Source organism: Stigmatopora nigra, unplaced genomic scaffold, assembly GCF_051989575.1.
Source record: "Stigmatopora nigra isolate UIUO_SnigA unplaced genomic scaffold, RoL_Snig_1.1 HiC_scaffold_60, whole genome shotgun sequence".
NCBI classification, from domain to species: domain Eukaryota; kingdom Metazoa; phylum Chordata; class Actinopteri; order Syngnathiformes; family Syngnathidae; genus Stigmatopora; species Stigmatopora nigra.
In genome coordinates, this window is record NW_027551638.1 from 90,001 (window position 1) to 107,500 (window position 17,500).

General features: G+C 48.3%; 1 protein-coding gene across 8 annotated transcripts in view; it reads right to left on the minus strand.

Annotated features, from left to right (window-relative positions):
* Nucleotides 1-17,500, minus strand: part of LOC144193073 (autotaxin-like) — a 51,389-nt gene that overhangs the window by 24,041 nt on the left and 9,848 nt on the right. For 4 of the 8 annotated variants that reach the window (XR_013325585.1, XM_077711910.1, XM_077711908.1 and 1 more), the window contains exons 3-4: nt 6,875-7,111; nt 5,820-5,952 (exon numbers count right to left, since the gene is read on the minus strand). Coding sequence is in view for 3 of the 8 variants with exons in the window: in XM_077711910.1 (XP_077568036.1) it covers nt 5,820-5,952; nt 6,875-7,001 (260 nt within the window). In the remaining 5 variants the exon portion in view is untranslated. The remainder of the gene's footprint in view (nt 1-5,819; nt 5,953-6,874; nt 7,112-17,500) is intronic. The other 4 variants (XR_013325588.1, XR_013325589.1, XR_013325590.1 and 1 more) reach the window with 1 other exon arrangement.

Here is a 17,500-nt window from a genome sequence, read left to right on the forward strand (position 1 = left end):
ATTAGGGTCAATATAATCTCTCATCTCATCTAATTTTCTGAACTGCTTTATCCTCACTAGGGTCGCAGGGGGTGTTGTAGCCTATCCCAGCTGACTTTGCGTGCATTGGTCACCGGCCAGACAAACAACCATTGATCAGTCTATCATGCTTGTCTTTGGAGTATGGGAGGAAACCGGAGTAACCGGAGAAAACCCACAGATGCCTGGGGCGAACCTGCAAACTCCATAGAGACAAACTTGGATTTGAACCCAGATCTCCGACTGTGAGGTTGACACTCTAACCCAGGGGTCGGGAACCTTTTTGATGAAGAGAACCATAAAACAATTCATATTTTCAAACATTATTCCTTGAGACCCATACTCAGAATTTAAAAGTAAAAATACATGAAAATGTGAGCATTTATTATTCATTTCACCACTTTGAAAGTAAAAAAAAGTCGGAATTCTTTTGAGAACATTATTTCACTGTTGCTAATCAATGAGTATCAATGAGAGTATGCATGCAGAAGAGTCTAATGAAGAAAAATTATGATTTAAAAAGGCGCTAGAGATAGTTTCGGTGCCACATTACCGGTGTGACGCTCCAATTGGTGCGTACGTGACTAAGGTCTCTCACCAGTGGTTCCAGTATTTTACCACACAGGTTCACGGAGTGCCATATAAACCCACCAAAAGTGCCACATATGGCCTCTGAGCCATAGGTTCCCTACCCCTGCTCTAACCACTCATCCGCCGGGATAGCCTGGCTGAAATGTGATTGGTTAAATGCTTAAATATGAAGACAAACATCTGGAAGCAGCGCAACCACGGTAAAAGTAATGAAAGGAAGCTAATAGACGTTTTGGAATCATCTAATTAAGTATTCATGGGCAAAATATTATTAACAGTCTGTAATATATTTTTTAGGCCATCAGAAAAGGTCTTGCAGGCCCTAACTGTCCACTACTAGTCTCAGTGAGGGAGGTACTGATTATAATCCTGACCGCTTCATACTCGGTTCCAGTGAGATTTGGAGATCACATCATGATGAAGCCAACATAATCATATTATCTACATTCTACAAAAAGAGCAGGGATGCAATATAGAGGCCACTAAACTGTACCCCTTCGACATCACATTGAGATATTTTATCAATTAAAGTAATGAAAAGATTTGGTGACAGAGGGCAGGCAAGAGGGAAATGTCCAACTTCTGGAAATGGATATGGATTACTGACAGCCATGCAGACAAGACTCCGGACAGGGACCGGACTTCACTTATCCAGTAAATCATCTTCATGGAGTACCCCCCACCAGACTCCCCGGGAACACAGTTGAACATCTCCAAGTATGCAAAGACCGGTGGGGAGAACCCAGTTGAGGGTATAGAGTTGATCCACTGTTCCATGGCCAGGACGAAACCACATCATTCCTCCACAATCCAAGATAGGACTTCTCGGACCCCTCTCCAGTACCCTCAAATAGAATTTCCCAGGAAGGCTTAGGAGTGTGATTCCGCTATAAATGGAAAAAACTCTGCAACTCCCTTTTTAAAAAGGGGAACCACCCTCCTGTTGTGCCAATCCAAAGGCACTGTCCCCGATGTCCAGCTGATGTAGCAGAGACGCCTCAACCAAGACAACCCCACAACATCCAGCACCTTTAATAACACCGGGCGCTTGCCCTCGAGTAGTATTTTAACCACTTCAGTGACTTCAACCCCAGAAATCAGATATTCCATCTCAGATTCCCCAGGCTCTTTTTCCTCAATGGAAGGTGTGTCAATCGAGTTGAGGAGGTCTTCAAAGTATTCAGAGCACCGACCCAAAACATCCGGAGTCGAGGTCAGCATCACCCCATCCCCACTATACAGTCTGTTGAAGGTGAGCTGGTTTCCTACCTGAAATGCCACATTGTGGACCAACATTTCCTTGAAGCCACCCAGAATTGTTCTCCATGCCCTCACTGAGCTCTTCCCACGTCTGTTTTTTTTGCTTCAGATACCACCAGAAAAGTGCCAGTTAGCTGGCCAGTACCTGCCCTGTGGGCCAATAGGATTCCTTAAGCTTGACACCATCCCACACTTTCAATCTGCCACCTTGACAATAGAGGTGCAGCACATAGTCCACTAGGCCTCAACGTACCATGCAAACGAGGGTCGACCTTTAGGAGGGCCAAAGTTGAAGGTGGTTTTGATAAAGTGCCATCTAATCTCATCTCATTTTCTGAACAGCTTTATCCTCATTAAGGTTGCCGGAGGTGCTGGAGCCAATCCCAGCTGTCTCTGAGCTAGAGGCAGGGGGCATCCTGAATCGGTTGCCAGCCGATCGCAGGGCACAAGAAGACGGACAACCATGCACACCCACACTCATACCTAGGGGCAATTTAGATTGTCCAATCAGCCGACCATGCATGTTTTTGGAAGGTGGGAGGCAACCGGAGTACCCGCAGGAAACCCACGCAGGCCCGGAAGAACGAGCAAACTCCACATAGATGGACATGACTTGGATTTGAACCCAGGGCACCAGAGCTGTGAGGCTGAGGCGCTAACCACTTGCTCCACTGGGTCACCCTTAAGAACGTGCCAAAGTCACTTAATCATTATTACCTCCCAGGGACAATGATCAATTGTTTTGATACTACTAATGTGTCTGTATTTTTTTCTACTCGGGCATAGTGTCACCTTGTGTGTGACAGAACCCCAAGCGAGTTTCACCAAAAATAGTGGGTGTGGCCAAAAAACAGAGAGAGGTCTGGAAGCCACTTACAAAACACTTAACAAACTAGTTTCAATTAAAAAAGGAAGGGATAAAATGAAAGAGCCAACCCTAACCAATGAGAAAGAGGAAAAAAAACATTACAAAATAATCAGACGTCTGCATTGTTGTACTTAGACAAAACAAGATTAGACTATTTCATTCAAAAAACCAAGGGGTAGATATAGCAAGTCGACAACACCATTGAAACACAAAAGAGACATCAAATAATCAACACAACATTTTAAGACAGACTCTGGATTTAAGCACCAAAATTAAATAAATAGCCAACAGAACTCATTCCCAACACAGATACCTAAAATACATTCATTCCTATATTAATAGATGGAGGAGGAATGGCTTGATCAGGGCCATTACCCCCTACTCCAATTAGTAAAATGGCCTCCCTAATTTCCTTAGGACCAAATAAAAAAAATCTGTGTCCCTGTTAAAATATCTTGTTTTTATGGTTCAAAGGGAAGTGTCATATCTTCAGAATCTGTGCCTCAACAAATGCCCGAGTTAAGACCCAATAGTATTTTATTTCAAACCAGCCATATTCCCTTGTAAATGAAACCCAACCAATTGTATTCAAATTAACGCCAACTTGGGCCTGAGGCAAAGAAGGCCTTAAGAAATCGAGTCAGAATGAGAATATCACCTTTTCTCTTGTCAATAAAGAGGGACTGGTCACAGAAGCTTCAATAATGTCTACATTTTTGGTGACACTTTTCTCACCAGATCATTATCCATCTCTTAAATCATTTAGTCATCAATTTTTCATATTATCACTGTACATTAACCTTTAAATTGAGCAATAATAATTTTCTTTTTCCAATTCATAACACCAGACCATTACTTTTGTTATATATATTTATTTTGGAGACAGAGAGAATTCCCAGAATGCCAATTTTCAAGGAAAAATAAATTGTGATTACTTCCATGGTCTTATATTCCAATTACAAAGCCACGCAGGATCCGCGATATCCTTCTAGATATGGGTATTTTGTAAAATTTCAAACAACTGGGTTTAAATATGCAACGTGCTATAGATTATTGAAGAAATTGGGACTTCTTGATTAGGACGCATTTTATAAGTTTTGTGGTTAAATTGCTGTAAAGGGCACAGTAGTCAAGATTAAAATATTAAACCTGGCGAACGGGGGGGTGGTTCAATTTTAGTGGTTCAATCATATTAAGAAATATAGTTTGGCTATTTATTACAGTAAAAAAATGTTTTGATTTGGTGTATGTTTAGTTAATTCATGTAATTGCAGAAAGGAAAAAAACAAATATAGTCTTAATTAGGAAGTTTTAGGTTAATCCAGGGGTGGGCCGTCAGGGCCTTCGAGGCTTTCTCTGCTGGCCTAAGAAATATTTGAATCCTACGTTATATTTTGTCCATCAATACTTCGCCCTGGTTGCACTGCTTCAAGATGTGTTTTATAGTTTATTTATATTTGTTAGGTTTATCATTATTATATATTTGCTTGTAATATATTCATTATATATATGTGCTTGCAATGAAGAACGCATTTTAATACATCTCTTGCAAAAGAAGTGCTCGCTGCAGAGTTAACCAAAACACCTTTGGAGGTCACTTCTCCTTCACACCTGGACTTCTCGAGACTATGGTTCAACAACAAGCCCTTGGGAACTGTGGATTTGTTTTGCGAAGCGTGGCTTCTCAAGGTGGTCCGCATCAACTTTCTCTCTGGAAGATTCAACAGACCTACAATAGTTTAGACTCTAAATAATGTTTAGACTTCTGTTATGCATGTTGTTTAAATCTTATGAATATATTAGCAAAGGAGACACTGGGGTCTTCAGAATCATCTGACCTGAGGCGCGTGTGGATAGATTCTCTTCTTGCAAGAATAAAAGGATATGATCTCAGATGCCTCCATTATTGAAAGTTGAACTTGGAAATACTAATTGGTAAATCTATCATTTTGGTCCTTCGAAGCCTGGGGTGAACACACCGAAAGGTATTCCAGGCGCTTGGTCGACGTCTGGGAAGACCGTGGCCACGGCATTTAAAACTCTTTTACGGGCAGGATTCTCGGCGGAGCGCCTGGATTCACAACAGTTGACGACCTTCCTGCTGGGGGAGACATCTGAGGCCATCTCTGGTAAGCCACATGAATGTTTGCATTTGTTGACGGTTTCCAAATGCGCAAAGGGACATTGCATGTGAAGGTCCATTTTGGGGGAAAATGTGACAATAATTTCTGCGTGATACTAGTCTCTGCCAGGTAAAGAAAAAGAGTAGTCTATAGAACTAAGGGTGTCGGTGTCCTGTACTGTCCGGAAAGGTACTTAAACTCTGAGAAGTGTACCAGGGAGTATACTTGTGTCTGTTTGTGTGGAGTGATAATATACGGAAAAAAAGTTGCTAGCTGATTGTGCACAAACTCCCTTCAAAATGTGAACCTCAAATAAGAAGACGGCTAGAGTTGATGATCCGAAACAAAGTCTGCCATCTAGAGATTGGAAATTTGTTGAAAATAAAGCGCTACAATTGTTGAATACCTAACTTTATAGATAAACAAATATGGGTTTGCTGGCCAGCATAATGCATAAAATAATAGACCTGCAGGATAATTTACGCACTAATGCATAGTGATATGTATGTATGTGTGTATGTATGTGTGTGTATGTGTGTGTGTGTATGTGTGTGTGTGTGTGTGTATGTGTGTGTGTGTGTATGTGTGTGTGTGTGTGTATGTGTGTGTGTGTGTGTGTGTATGTGTGTGTGTGTGTGTGTGTATGTGTATGTGTATGTGTATGTGTATGTGTATGTGTATGTGTATGTGTATGTGTCGGGCTGGCCTTAAAGATATCAGACATTGCCAAAACGATGACGAAGGAGGGCAGATGTCCTTCACGTTCTCACTGTACTGTGCTAGACTCAGATGCGATTGGGAAGGACGGCGGATGTCCTCCTTCTCTGTACTATGCTCAATTTTTAAAAGACTGAGTTTTTCAATAAAGTATGTCTTGCTTCCTTCTGCAACTAGAGCGTGTTGTGGATTTTTCCACTCCAACAGAATATTGTGAATGGAAAAAAAAGTACAAATCTTACTCCTTAATCTTGTCAGTAGGATCCTTTACACCATCGAAGTCATGATCAAATATCGGTCCTGTGAGAACATTCAGACCATTTCTTTCAGAGGAGTATTTCTCCAAAAGTACTTCCTGAAAATAAGTCCATATTTCTGAAATAAAACATAGGTTAAAGATAGATATAAATGAATTATCCAAGTGAAGGGATTGAATCTAACAAAGGAAAAATACCAGTGATTACTGAAAATTATCTACAGTAAATTTGACATTTTTTTAGATTGTAACACAAATATATGTGAAAGAAGCCAGTGAGCCATCGTTTTTACTTGTCTGAAAACATTTCTATTAGCAAAATGTTACTTTGTTGAATTTTTGTTCACAGCTATTTATATATTTGGACCTAATATTAATATTTTATTTTACAGTATGATTCAAAACAACAATGTCGTTTCTTCAAAACACCAGAATGATAGAAAATGTTTAAAAAAAACATTTAAATACATTACTATTCTTGGAAAAAACATGTACCACGTCTGTGATGCATTGTATGAGCGGCTGCCAGTATTGAAATATTGCTCTTGTTATGAAATATTTGTTATAAAAATTAACTTAAAGGTTTGTGTACCAAAGTGATAGTTGTTTCGGATTGTGTCTTTATTCGAATGAATACAAACAACAGTGCAAAGCATTACGGGTCAAACTGAGAGCATGTTACCGTGATGGCCCAGTAGATGTCACTATACAAAACTGTAATCTGTAACATCTTCCTTTCTTTAGATTACTGTTCTGTAACGTTAAACTATTCTTGCAACAAAGTGACCTTTTTTTTTCTCTTTTTTTCATTTTTTTTTAACAATCGAACAACCAAACCACAGTAATCCAACAATAAACCAAAGTCTTGAGTGCAATTTCTTTGGGTGTGTTGTCATTGTCTATGTATGCGTGTGTCTGGGCTTAGTAAGGGCAGTGTGCGGCGTACACCCTAGTCGGACCCATGTTTTTCATGCTCTTCAATGATCACCAATTCAGTTCAGACGGTGGCCGTGAGAGGCGGCCACAACGTGTGTAGACTACCTGGCCCGGTGAGTCGTTGCGTCTCTCCGGTGTCGTCCTGGTCCTGGTTGTAGACAGGCTGCGAGGAGCCGGACTGCTTGGGGCATTGGGCTTTCTGCACGGTGCGATTCCCCATGGCCTGACCCATGGGCGGTCTCTGCCCGGGCTGATGTCACCGGTCCCTGTTCCAGACTTTGCCGTTCCGGACCCTTTATTTGCGCTGAGCGCTCTGCCACTCGTAGATCCATACGGTTACGCCTGTAGAGAGTGTCGTGAACATACACCACGAATAGCGAGGAGCAACTTTCTGAATGCATTGGCCCAATGGCCATCTCCCCATGCGGTCACCCGGAAGCAGCTTCATTCTGATCTAGACTCCCACATTTAGCTCTGGGAGGTCTTTGGCGGATCTGTCGTAGGTCAATTTTGCCAATCGCCGTTTCCACATCAACTTGTCAGTCACTCTGATCAACACATGTGGTTGCAGTAGGCTGTCTACAACTGGTAGAGAGGACTTGAGCCTCCTTGACATTAGTCGCTAGGCGGGGCTACTGACCATCCATCCGTCTGTCCCATCTGCATTCTCCCGCTTAGAGAGCAATTTGACTATCTTTACAGTCGCCCCAGCTTCGCCGTTTGACTGCAGATGGCGGGCCGACGATGTGACATGGGTAATGTGACAATTTAAATATTTTAGTCTTGGGTAGCTATTACCGTACATCTTCAAGCATTGGCATGTGATAATGAGATCTCAGCAGTGTTCGGTTTAAGGGTTTAGGGTCGATACACAGTATTATCCTTTCCGGTTTTGCAACTGTTACCATATTACTTATCCATGCTGTAGGTTCGCTCACTGGTGTGACATTGCCTGCTAATGTGTCTGTCTAGTTCGTCCTTGACCCTCTCCCTAAATGCTACCGGAACATTCCGAGGTGTGCATCGTACTGGGGATACATTTGGATGGTGCTCAAAGTGTATTTCACCTGGGACTGACTCCACAGGGTCATTGAAGATGTCAGCATACTTGTATAGCAGCTGCCCTTTTGTGGGGGGCATGCCTTCTCCTCCCTCTACTTTGTTCAACTCCTCGGGTATTGTGAATGTCAGTAGGCCCAGGCGCGCACATGTGGCCCGAGAGAGGAGGGGCTCTTAGTGCGTTTCCACCACCTCAAAGACCAGCTCACGCTTTTCTCCTTGAATGACGCATTCTGTGTGGAATCTCTCTTGTGATACCAGAGTTTCACTTGGGTAATGTCTCAGCCTAGTTGACCTGGGCTGTACCCGGCAACAACTTATCTTTGGTCCTACTGTTCAAGACGTGGCAAGTGGCACCGGTGTCTAGCTGGCATGCTTGTCTTTTTCTTGTTCAATCGCAGGTGCACAAACCATTTCTTGCCTATTGAATTCACTGTGCTGATGCATTCTGTGTCCATAAACGTACTATCCATATATCCGACTTCATCTCCGTCTTCATCTCTGCTCTCTTGCTCTACAGCTTCCAGCACATTTACTTTCTTGGTCCTGTTAACCCCCTGGCATACCTTGGCAAAATGATTTGCAATGCCACATGCCTGACATGCCTAACCATAGGCTGGGCATTGTTCCTTGCCACACTTGTGGCTGTTTCCGCAGTACAGTGGGACCTCGCTACTTCGCGGTTCCACCATTGCGGCTTCAGAGCTTCGCATTTTTTTTTTTTTGAAAAAAAGAATTATACATTGAAATTCACCGGGGCTTTCGCTCCAAGCCGATCTGCGGACCGTGCACCACGTCAGACTTATTTTTATGAGACACCGCCGTTTGACATATAGTCTCTTTTTATCCTTTTTTTCTGAGAACCAGGAAATTCAGCAGGACTTTTGCCCAATCCTATCCGAGGATAGTGCATCTGTCAGGAGTGGCTGGATTGCCTCTCCTGGCGTGACGTCACGATAAGTATCAGCTGTGGCTAATTACGTGATTAGATTATTTTTGGTATTTAAGCATTATGGTTTTCTGTGGACGCTGTTGGATCGTCTGGTTCATTTCATGTTTTTCCTCGTAGTCATTGCCGTTCCCATTGACGCCACGCCACGCTGCATGTTCTTTTCCTTTGTAATGAGTGATCAAGCTAAGTTTGTTATGTTATGTTACCACGTTTATTAAATCAACCTACAGGAGCAACAGATCTGCCTTCCCTTTTCCATTTACTTCGGCGACTCTGCATCTGGGTTCAACTTCCCCCCCGATCGCGTCGCACTACGCAGCGCGATCATAACAGCACGATCCGACCATCATGGACCCAGCGGAGCGCCACCCACGCTCGCGCCGACGCAGTCGGCGACGGCGACCATCCACCTCGAAGACACCGGACTGCTTGGAGTGTATAAGAAACCCCTCAGAATCGTTTAGGAGTTTTGTAATGAACACACCCTGGTGCGGGGCTCTCAGGCACATCATTGCTGGAGATGACTCTCAGAGGGTAGGAGAGTTAGATCCGCAGCGTACTCCTACGCCCCACCACTGCTATGCACGTCGCCCTGGGAAGCCCTTACCGTTTAATCATGATGCCCAGGTGCGTACAACCACCAGAGACCGCCCAAGTTATCTTATGCCTATGACCAGCGGAAATGATTCACCATGGAGGGAGCCTGAAGATTCTGGTGAGGAGGACATCGTTGAGGAAATTGATTTTTTCGCTGGTGTTTCGGAATCCGATGATGAATTCTTCGACCAATTCGGACCCCGAGACCTTCCACTGGAGGACGATTATCCCTATTTTTCCCCCGATAATTCCTACTCCAAATACCCCGACCAGCAATTACAGAGTGGGCTGACCACCTATTATGGGGCACGACGTGATGGCGGGGGTGCTGTGCAATCCTCCAAGAGGAGGCGCCGAGCGCCACGCCGTAGAGCGAAGCGAAAGCAATGCCTGGACACACTAACCACTGTCCATGTTACGAGCCCGACCACGTCCGTCCAAGCTCCTTTTCCGACCACGTCCGTCCAAGCTCCTTTTCCGACCACGTCCGTCCAAGCTCCTTTTCCGACCACGTCCGTCCAAGCTCCTTTTCCGACCACGTCCGTCCAAGCTCCTTTTCCGACCACGTCCGTCCAAGCTCCTCTCCCGACCACGTCCGTCCAAGCTCCTTTTCCGACCACCACCACGCCTTTCCAAGTGCCCGAAGTTACTCGGCCGACCACGCCCTTCCAAGTGCCCGAAGTTACTCGGCCGACCACGCCCTTCCTAGTGCCCGAAGTTACTCGGCCGATCACGCCCTTCCAAGTGCCCGAAGTTACTCGGCCGATCACGCCCTTCCAAGTGCCCGAAGTTACTCGGCCGATCACGCCTTTCCAAGTGCCCGAAGTTACTCGGCCGATCACGCCTTTCCAAGTGCCCGAAGTTACTCGGCCGATCATGCCTTCCCAAGTGCCGAAAGTTACTCGGCCGATCACGCCTTTCCAAGTGCCTGAAGTTACTCGGCCGATCACGCCTTTCCAAGTGCCCGAAGTTACTCGGCCGATCACGCTGTACCAGCATCTCCTAAGGACTATGCAGACCTCCTCGTTCCAAGTGCCCGAAGTTACTCGGCCGACCACGCCTTTCCAAGTGCCCGGAGTTACTCGGCCGACCACGCCTTTCCAAGTGCCCGGAGTTACTCGGCCGACCACGCCTTTCCAAGTGCCCGGAGTTACTCGGCCGACCACGCCTTTCCAAGTGCCCGAAGTTACTCGGCCGACCACGCCTTTCCAAGTGCCCGAAGTTACTCGGACGACCACGCCTTTCCAAGTGCCCGAAGTTACTCGGCCGATCACGCCTTTCCAAGTGCCCGAAGTTACTCGGCCGATCACGCCTTTCCAAGTGCCCGAAGTTACTCGGCCGATCACGCCTTTCCAAGTGCCCGAAGTTACTCGGCCGATCACGCTGTACCAGCATCTCCTAAGGACTATGCAGACCTCCCCGTTCCAAGTGCCCGAAGTTACTCGGCCGACCACGCCTTTCCAAGTGCCCGGAGTTACTCGGCCGACCACGCCTTTCCAAGTGCCCGGAGTTACTCGGCCGACCACGCCTTTCCAAGTGCCCGGAGTTACTCGGCCGACCACGCCTTTCCAAGTGCCCGAAGTTACTCGGCCGACCACGCCTTTCCAAGTGCCCGAAGTTACTCGGACGACCACGCCTTTCCAAGTGCCCGAAGTTACTCGGCCGATCACGCCTTTCCAAGTGCCCGAAGTTACTCGGCCGATCACGCCTTTCCAAAAGCCCGAAGTTACTCGGCCGATCACGCCTTTCCAAGTGCCCGAAGTTACTCGGCCGATCACGCTGTACCAACATCTCCTAAGGACTATGCAGACCTCCCCGTTCCAAGTGCCCGAAGTTACTCGGCCGACCACGCCTTTCCAAGTGCCCGGAGTTACTCGGCCGACCACGCCTTTCCAAGTGCCCGGAGTTACTCGGCCGACCACGCCTTTCCAAGTGCCCGGAGTTACTCGGCCGACCACGCCTTTCCAAGTGCCCGAAGTTACTCGGCCGACCACGCCTTTCCAAGTGCCCGAAGTTACTCGGACGACCACGCCTTTCCAAGTGCCCGAAGTTACTCGGCCGATCACGCCTTTCCAAGTGCCCGAAGTTACTCGGCCGATCACGCCTTTCCAAGTGCCTGAAGTTACTCGGCCGATCACGCCTTTCCATGTGCCCGAAGTTACTCGGCCGATCACGCTGTACCAGCATCTCCTAAGGACTATGCAGCCCTCCCCGTTCCAAGTGCCCGAAGTTACTCGGCCAACAACGCCTTTCCAAGTGCCCGAAGTTACTCGGCCGACCGCGCCTTTCCAAGTGCCCGAAGTTACTCGGCCGACCACGCCTGTCCAAGTGCCCGAAGTTACTCGGCTGACCACGCCTTTCCAAGTGCCCGAAGTTACTCGGCAGACCACGCCTGTCCAAATGGCCGAAGTTACTCGGCCGACCACGCCTGTCCAAGTGGCCGAAGTTACTCGGCCGACCATGCCTGTCCAAGTGGCCGAAGTTACTCGGCCGACCACGCCTGTCCAAGTGGCCGAAGTTACTCGGCCGACCACGCCTGTCCAAGTGGCCGAAGTTACTCGGCCGACCACGCCTGTCCAAGTGGCCGAAGTTACTCGGCCGACCACGCCTGTCCAAGTGGCCGAAGTTACTCGGCCGACCACGCCTGTCCAAGTGGCCGAAGTTACTCGGCCGACCACGCCTGTCCAAGTGGCCGAAGTTACTCGGCCGACCACGCCTGTCCAAGTGGCCGAAGTTACTCGGCCCACCACGCCGTCTCAAGTGTCCCAAGCTCCTGTGCCAAGGCCACGCAAAGTACTCCCGTTGCCTTTTGGGTCGCCAGTCGCACCCGTACCGAAATCACGGATCAGGTTTCTGGTGACGGACGGCCATTCAAGCACCGCTCTCCCAAGCACCACTCTCCCAAGCACCGCTCTCCCAAGCACCGCTCTCCCAAGCACCGCTCTCCCAAGCACCGCTCTCCCAAGCACCGCTCTCCCAAGCACCGCTCTCCCAAGCACCGCTCTTCCAAGCACCGCTCTCCCAAGCACCGCTCTCCCAAGCACCGCTCTCGCCAGGAACCGCTCTCCCAAGCACCGCTCTCCCAAGCACCGCTCTCCCAAGCACCGCTCTCCCAAGCACCGCTCTCCCAAGCACCGCTCTCCCAAGCACCGCTCTCCCAAGCACCGCTCTCCCAAGCACCGCTCTCCCAAGCACCGCTCTCCCAAGCACCGCTCTCCCAAGCACCGCTCTCCCAAGCACCGCTCTCCCAAGCACCGCTCTTCCAAGCACCGCTCTCCCAAGCACCGCTCTCCCAAGCACCGCTCTCGCCAGGAACCGCTCTCCCAAGCACCGCTCTCCCAAGCACCGCTCTCCCAAGCACCGCTCTCCCAAGCACCGCTCTCCCAAGCACCGCTCTCCCAAGCACCGCTCTCCCAAGCACCGCTCTCCCAAGCACCGCTCTCCCAAGCACCGCTCTCCCAAGCACCGCTCTGTCCAGCGCCTGCCCGTCCAGCGCCTGCCCGCCCAGAAGTGGCGACGATGCTCCGGCGCTCGAGGAAGACTGGCCGGCGACGTTGAGAGTGGTAATTCGCCGGAGTCCCTGGAAGAAGGGACTGGTGACATCGAGAGTGGCAATTCGCCGGAGTCCCTGGAGGATGGGGCAGGTGACGTCAAGAGTGGTAATTCGCCGGTGCCCCTGGAGGAGGAAGCCGGTGACGTCGAGAGTGGCAATGCGCCGGAGTCTCTGGAAGAAGGGGCTGGCGACGTCAAGAGTGGTAATTCGCCGGAGTCCCTGGAAGAAGGGGCTGGCGACGTCAAGAGTGGTAATTCGCCGGAGTCCCTTGAAGAAGGGGCTGGCAACGTCAAGAGTGGTAATTCGCCGGAGTCCCTGGAAAGGGCCGGCGACGTCAAGAGTGGTAATTCGCCGGAGTCCCTGGATGAAGAAGCCGGCGACGTCGAGAGTGGCAATTCGCCGGTGCCCCTGGAGGACGGGGCCGGCGACGTCCAGAGAAGCAATGCTCCGGTTTCCCGGGAGGAGAGAGTTGGCCACCCCCCGAGCAAACAGGGTAAGGTGCCCGACCGTACTAAACTTCTAATATCTCCTGAAGGCTGGCAGTTTGGCCAAGACTTAAAGGACCAGCTGGGATGCCTGCCGGACCGACCACTGCCTCGTCTCGTTTCTGGCTGGCACGGATGCCCGCCAAACCTGCCCTTGCCTCGTCTCGTATCCGGCCGGCGCGGATGCCCGCCGGACCGACCACTGCCTCGTCACGTTCTTGACCGGCGCGGACGCCCGCCGGGTCAACCACAGCCTCGTCTCGTTTCTGGCCGGCGCGGACGCCCGCCGGACCGACCACTGCCTCGTCTCGTTTCTGGCCGGCGCGGACACCCGCCGGATCGACCACACCGTCGTCTCGTTTCTGGCCGGTGCGGACGCCCGCCGGATCGACCTCAGCCTCGTCTCGTTTCTGGCCGGCGCGGACGCCCGCCGGAACGACCACTGCCTCGTCTCATTTCTGGCCGGCGCGGACGCCCGCCGGATCGACCACAGCCTCGTCTTGTTTCTGGCTGGCGCGGACGCCCGCCGGATCGACCACTGCCTCGTCACGTTCTTGGCCGACACGGACGCCCGCCAGACTTGCCACTGCCCCGTCTTGTTTCTGACCGGCACGGACGCCTACCAGACCTGCCACTGACTCGTCTCGTTTCTGGCCGGCACGGACGCACGCCGAACCGACTACTGCCTCGTCTTGTTTCAGGCTGGCGCGGACGCCCGCCGGAGCGACCTCTCCGTCTGTTCTTGGGTTGGTGTGGACGACCACCGGACAATGATAGGTCTCCCACCCACCCTCCTTGCTTGTTCCCGTTTCTCATGTTGTAATTGACCTTGGGACGTCTAGAATCCGTCCCTTTGAGGGGATGTACTGTCAGGAGTGGCTGGATTGCCTCTCCTGGCATGACATCACGATAAGTATCAGCTGTGGCTAATTACGTGATTAGATTATTTTTGGTATTTAAGCATTATGGTTTTCTGTGGACGCTGTCGGATCGTCTGGTTCATTTCATGTTTTTCCTCGTAGTCATTGCCGTTCCCATTGACGCCACGCCACGCTGCATGTTCTTTTCCTTTGTAATGAGTGATCAAGCTAAGTTTGTTATGTTATGTTACCACATTTATTAAATCAACCTACAGGAGCAACAGATCTGCCTTCCCTTTTCCATTTACTTCGGCGACTCTGCATCTGGGTTCAACTTCCCCCCCGATCGCATCGCACTACGCGGCGCGATCATAACAGCATCTTCGGATACATTTCTCTGAGACACCGCCATTTTTTCGACATTTTTCATGAGAACCAGGAAATCCACTTTAATCTTTTATGGAGGTCTATTTCAATACACTTTGATGTTTTCTGGAGGTCTATTTTAATACACTGACATTTTCGGCAGGTCTATTTTAATACACTTTGATGTTTTCTGGAGGTCTATTTTAATACAGTTTTAGGTTTTATAGAGGTCTATTTTAATACAGTAAATTGTTCGGTAGAACAGTGTTCTAGACCCCCAATTGTTATTGTAAACAGACAACATATTTTACAGGGTTTTTTGTCATAACATGAACTTCACTCTCTCTCTCCCCGTATTCTATATGGTGTACTGTATACAGGGGGGGGGGGAATTAAGCATATTTGAAGGGGTGCCCCTACTTTGCGGATTTTTAGTTCTCGCGGGTGGTCCCGGTCCCCATTAACCGCGATAACCGAGGTCCCACTGTATTTGCAAGGCAACTGGTCTCTCCTCTTGTCCAGCATTATATATCTCCCAGTCTGTCTATCTGCTGCATACACACTGTCCACTTGTACTTGCGGACTCTCCATGGTTTTTATGCATTTCTCAATCAGCTCAGCAAGCTGACAAATATTCACTGCCACTGGCAACTTGAAGTCTCGCTCACGCAGTAAGCGCTTTCGAGTGTCCTTTGAACCCCAAAGCTTTGTAAATGGCTTTGTAAATCTTTTCCAGATTGATTTCCATCACTTCTTTTCACATTTCTTTTTGAGTTTCTTTGGATTGATGCTCTCATCTTGTAGCCTACTTTACTTTGTCTGACACATTCTATTTAAGTGGTTTCTTCATTTAACCAAGTGTGGGTGTGGCCTGTCAAATTTAACTTAGCATTCCCATTCAACAAAAGGGGGGTGATTACTTTTTCACAGAGGACCAAAGGCAAAAAGGAAGGGGCAAATACGTTTTCATGGCATTTTAACTTAGCGTATTTACTCGCATATAAGCCACTTTTGTTGGACAAAAAATGATGACTGAATGGAGGCTACAGCTCATATGCGCATAAAATCATAGCATGGCCCAGCGACATCACAACAAAATGGTGCTGTGACACCATGATGCAATGAGGTCATGATATCATGACGCAAGCAAATACACTCGGTGGTCATTTATTTCAAAATAGAGAAAAGATAAAACGCTAAATAAATTTAATTTTGATGTCTATGAATGAAATTCAAGAAAAAAGTATGTATCATCTCATTTCCTGAACCGCTTTATCCTCATTAGGGTCGTAGGGGGTACTGGAGGCTATCCCAGCTGACTCAGGGCCAAAGGCGGGGCATCAATTGAAGCTGTATTGGTGGCCAGGCGATCGCAGGGCACAAGGACACGGACAGCCATGCACACTCACACCCATATCTAGGGGCAATTTAGAGTGGTCAATCAGCCTACCATGCATGTTTTTGGAATGATGAAGGAAACCAGAGTACTTGGAGGAAACCCACGAATGAAACATGCAAAATCCACTTTAAAAATTTGACAGATGGGCCGGGTCTGCACAAGATACATATAAAAACTGCATCCGTTAACAGTACATATGAAAGAAACATAAACAGAAAAAAGGACTCAAGTATTACCATACTCATCATTAAAGTAAAAAGTATAAAGTCCAAAGTAAAGTAAAAAGAAATGTATTAAGAAATATTAAAATGTAATTTAAAAAAAGAGGGGCTGTAAAACACAAAAAACAAATGAGAGTGAACAGAACTACTGCCACTGGCTTCCGCATGACGGTGCCATCTCGGGGGAAAACAAAAATAACATTATTTGGACAACGTCGGCGGGCCGGATTAAAAGGCATGAAGGTATGTGGCTCGCGGTCCATAATTTGCCCATATTTGTACTAGACAGTACTTAGGCCTCTGCTGATCATCTAGCACCAAGTGCTTTGAAAAATTGGTACTGAAACACACCAAAGCCTGTGTTCCTCTCCTCTACGACCCGCATCAGTTTTCGTATCAGCCGAATAGATACACCGAAGATGCACTAACAAGCGCCCTCCAGGCTTGACTGAGCCACCCTGAGAAAAAAAAGAAGCTCTGCCAGAATACTCTTCATTGACTCAGCCTTTAATACCATGAGACCGTTCCCTCAAGGTTTTTCGATTGAAAGCTTTGTCATTCGATCGGGAGCAGCAGCAAAAGCATTCGCCTCCAATGAAGAGAGGATAAACATTCTTATCCTCTAATTGCCACACCTGGGGCTCTCACCTTTTAATTGCTCCTGGATTAAAGACTTTCTGGTCAACCGACCCAAGCACATGAAGCTGAGGCGCCACCTCTCATCTGCCCAAACGCTAAGCACCGGCTCGCCCCAACGCTGTGTGATGAGTCCACTACTCCACTTGTTGTACACACGACTGCAGATCCACGCACCCTGGGAACAACCGTGCGAAATTTGCGGACGATAAAAGGCTGCTCCATCCTCCCTTTAGATCAACGGCCAACATGTGGAGCGAGTGGAGACTTTACTGATCTCAATTTGGCGGCAAACTCCACAGCACTTGTCAAGAAGGCGCTGCAGAGGCTACATTTCCTGAGAGTATTCAGGAAAGAGCAACTGAACACCAACTCTCCGGTGACTCTCGGTGGTGTGCCACTGAGAGCATGCTGACATACACTGTATCAGAGTGGCATTCAAGCTGCACAGATGCTGACAAGAAAGGACTGCAGAGGGTGATCATCACAGCCCAAAAGATTATCAACTGTCCCCTACCTACTTTGTTTAGCATCTACAAATAGCAGGTGCCTTAGAGGGCAGGGAACATAAAAAAAACAATACGCATCCTGGCATTCGCCACA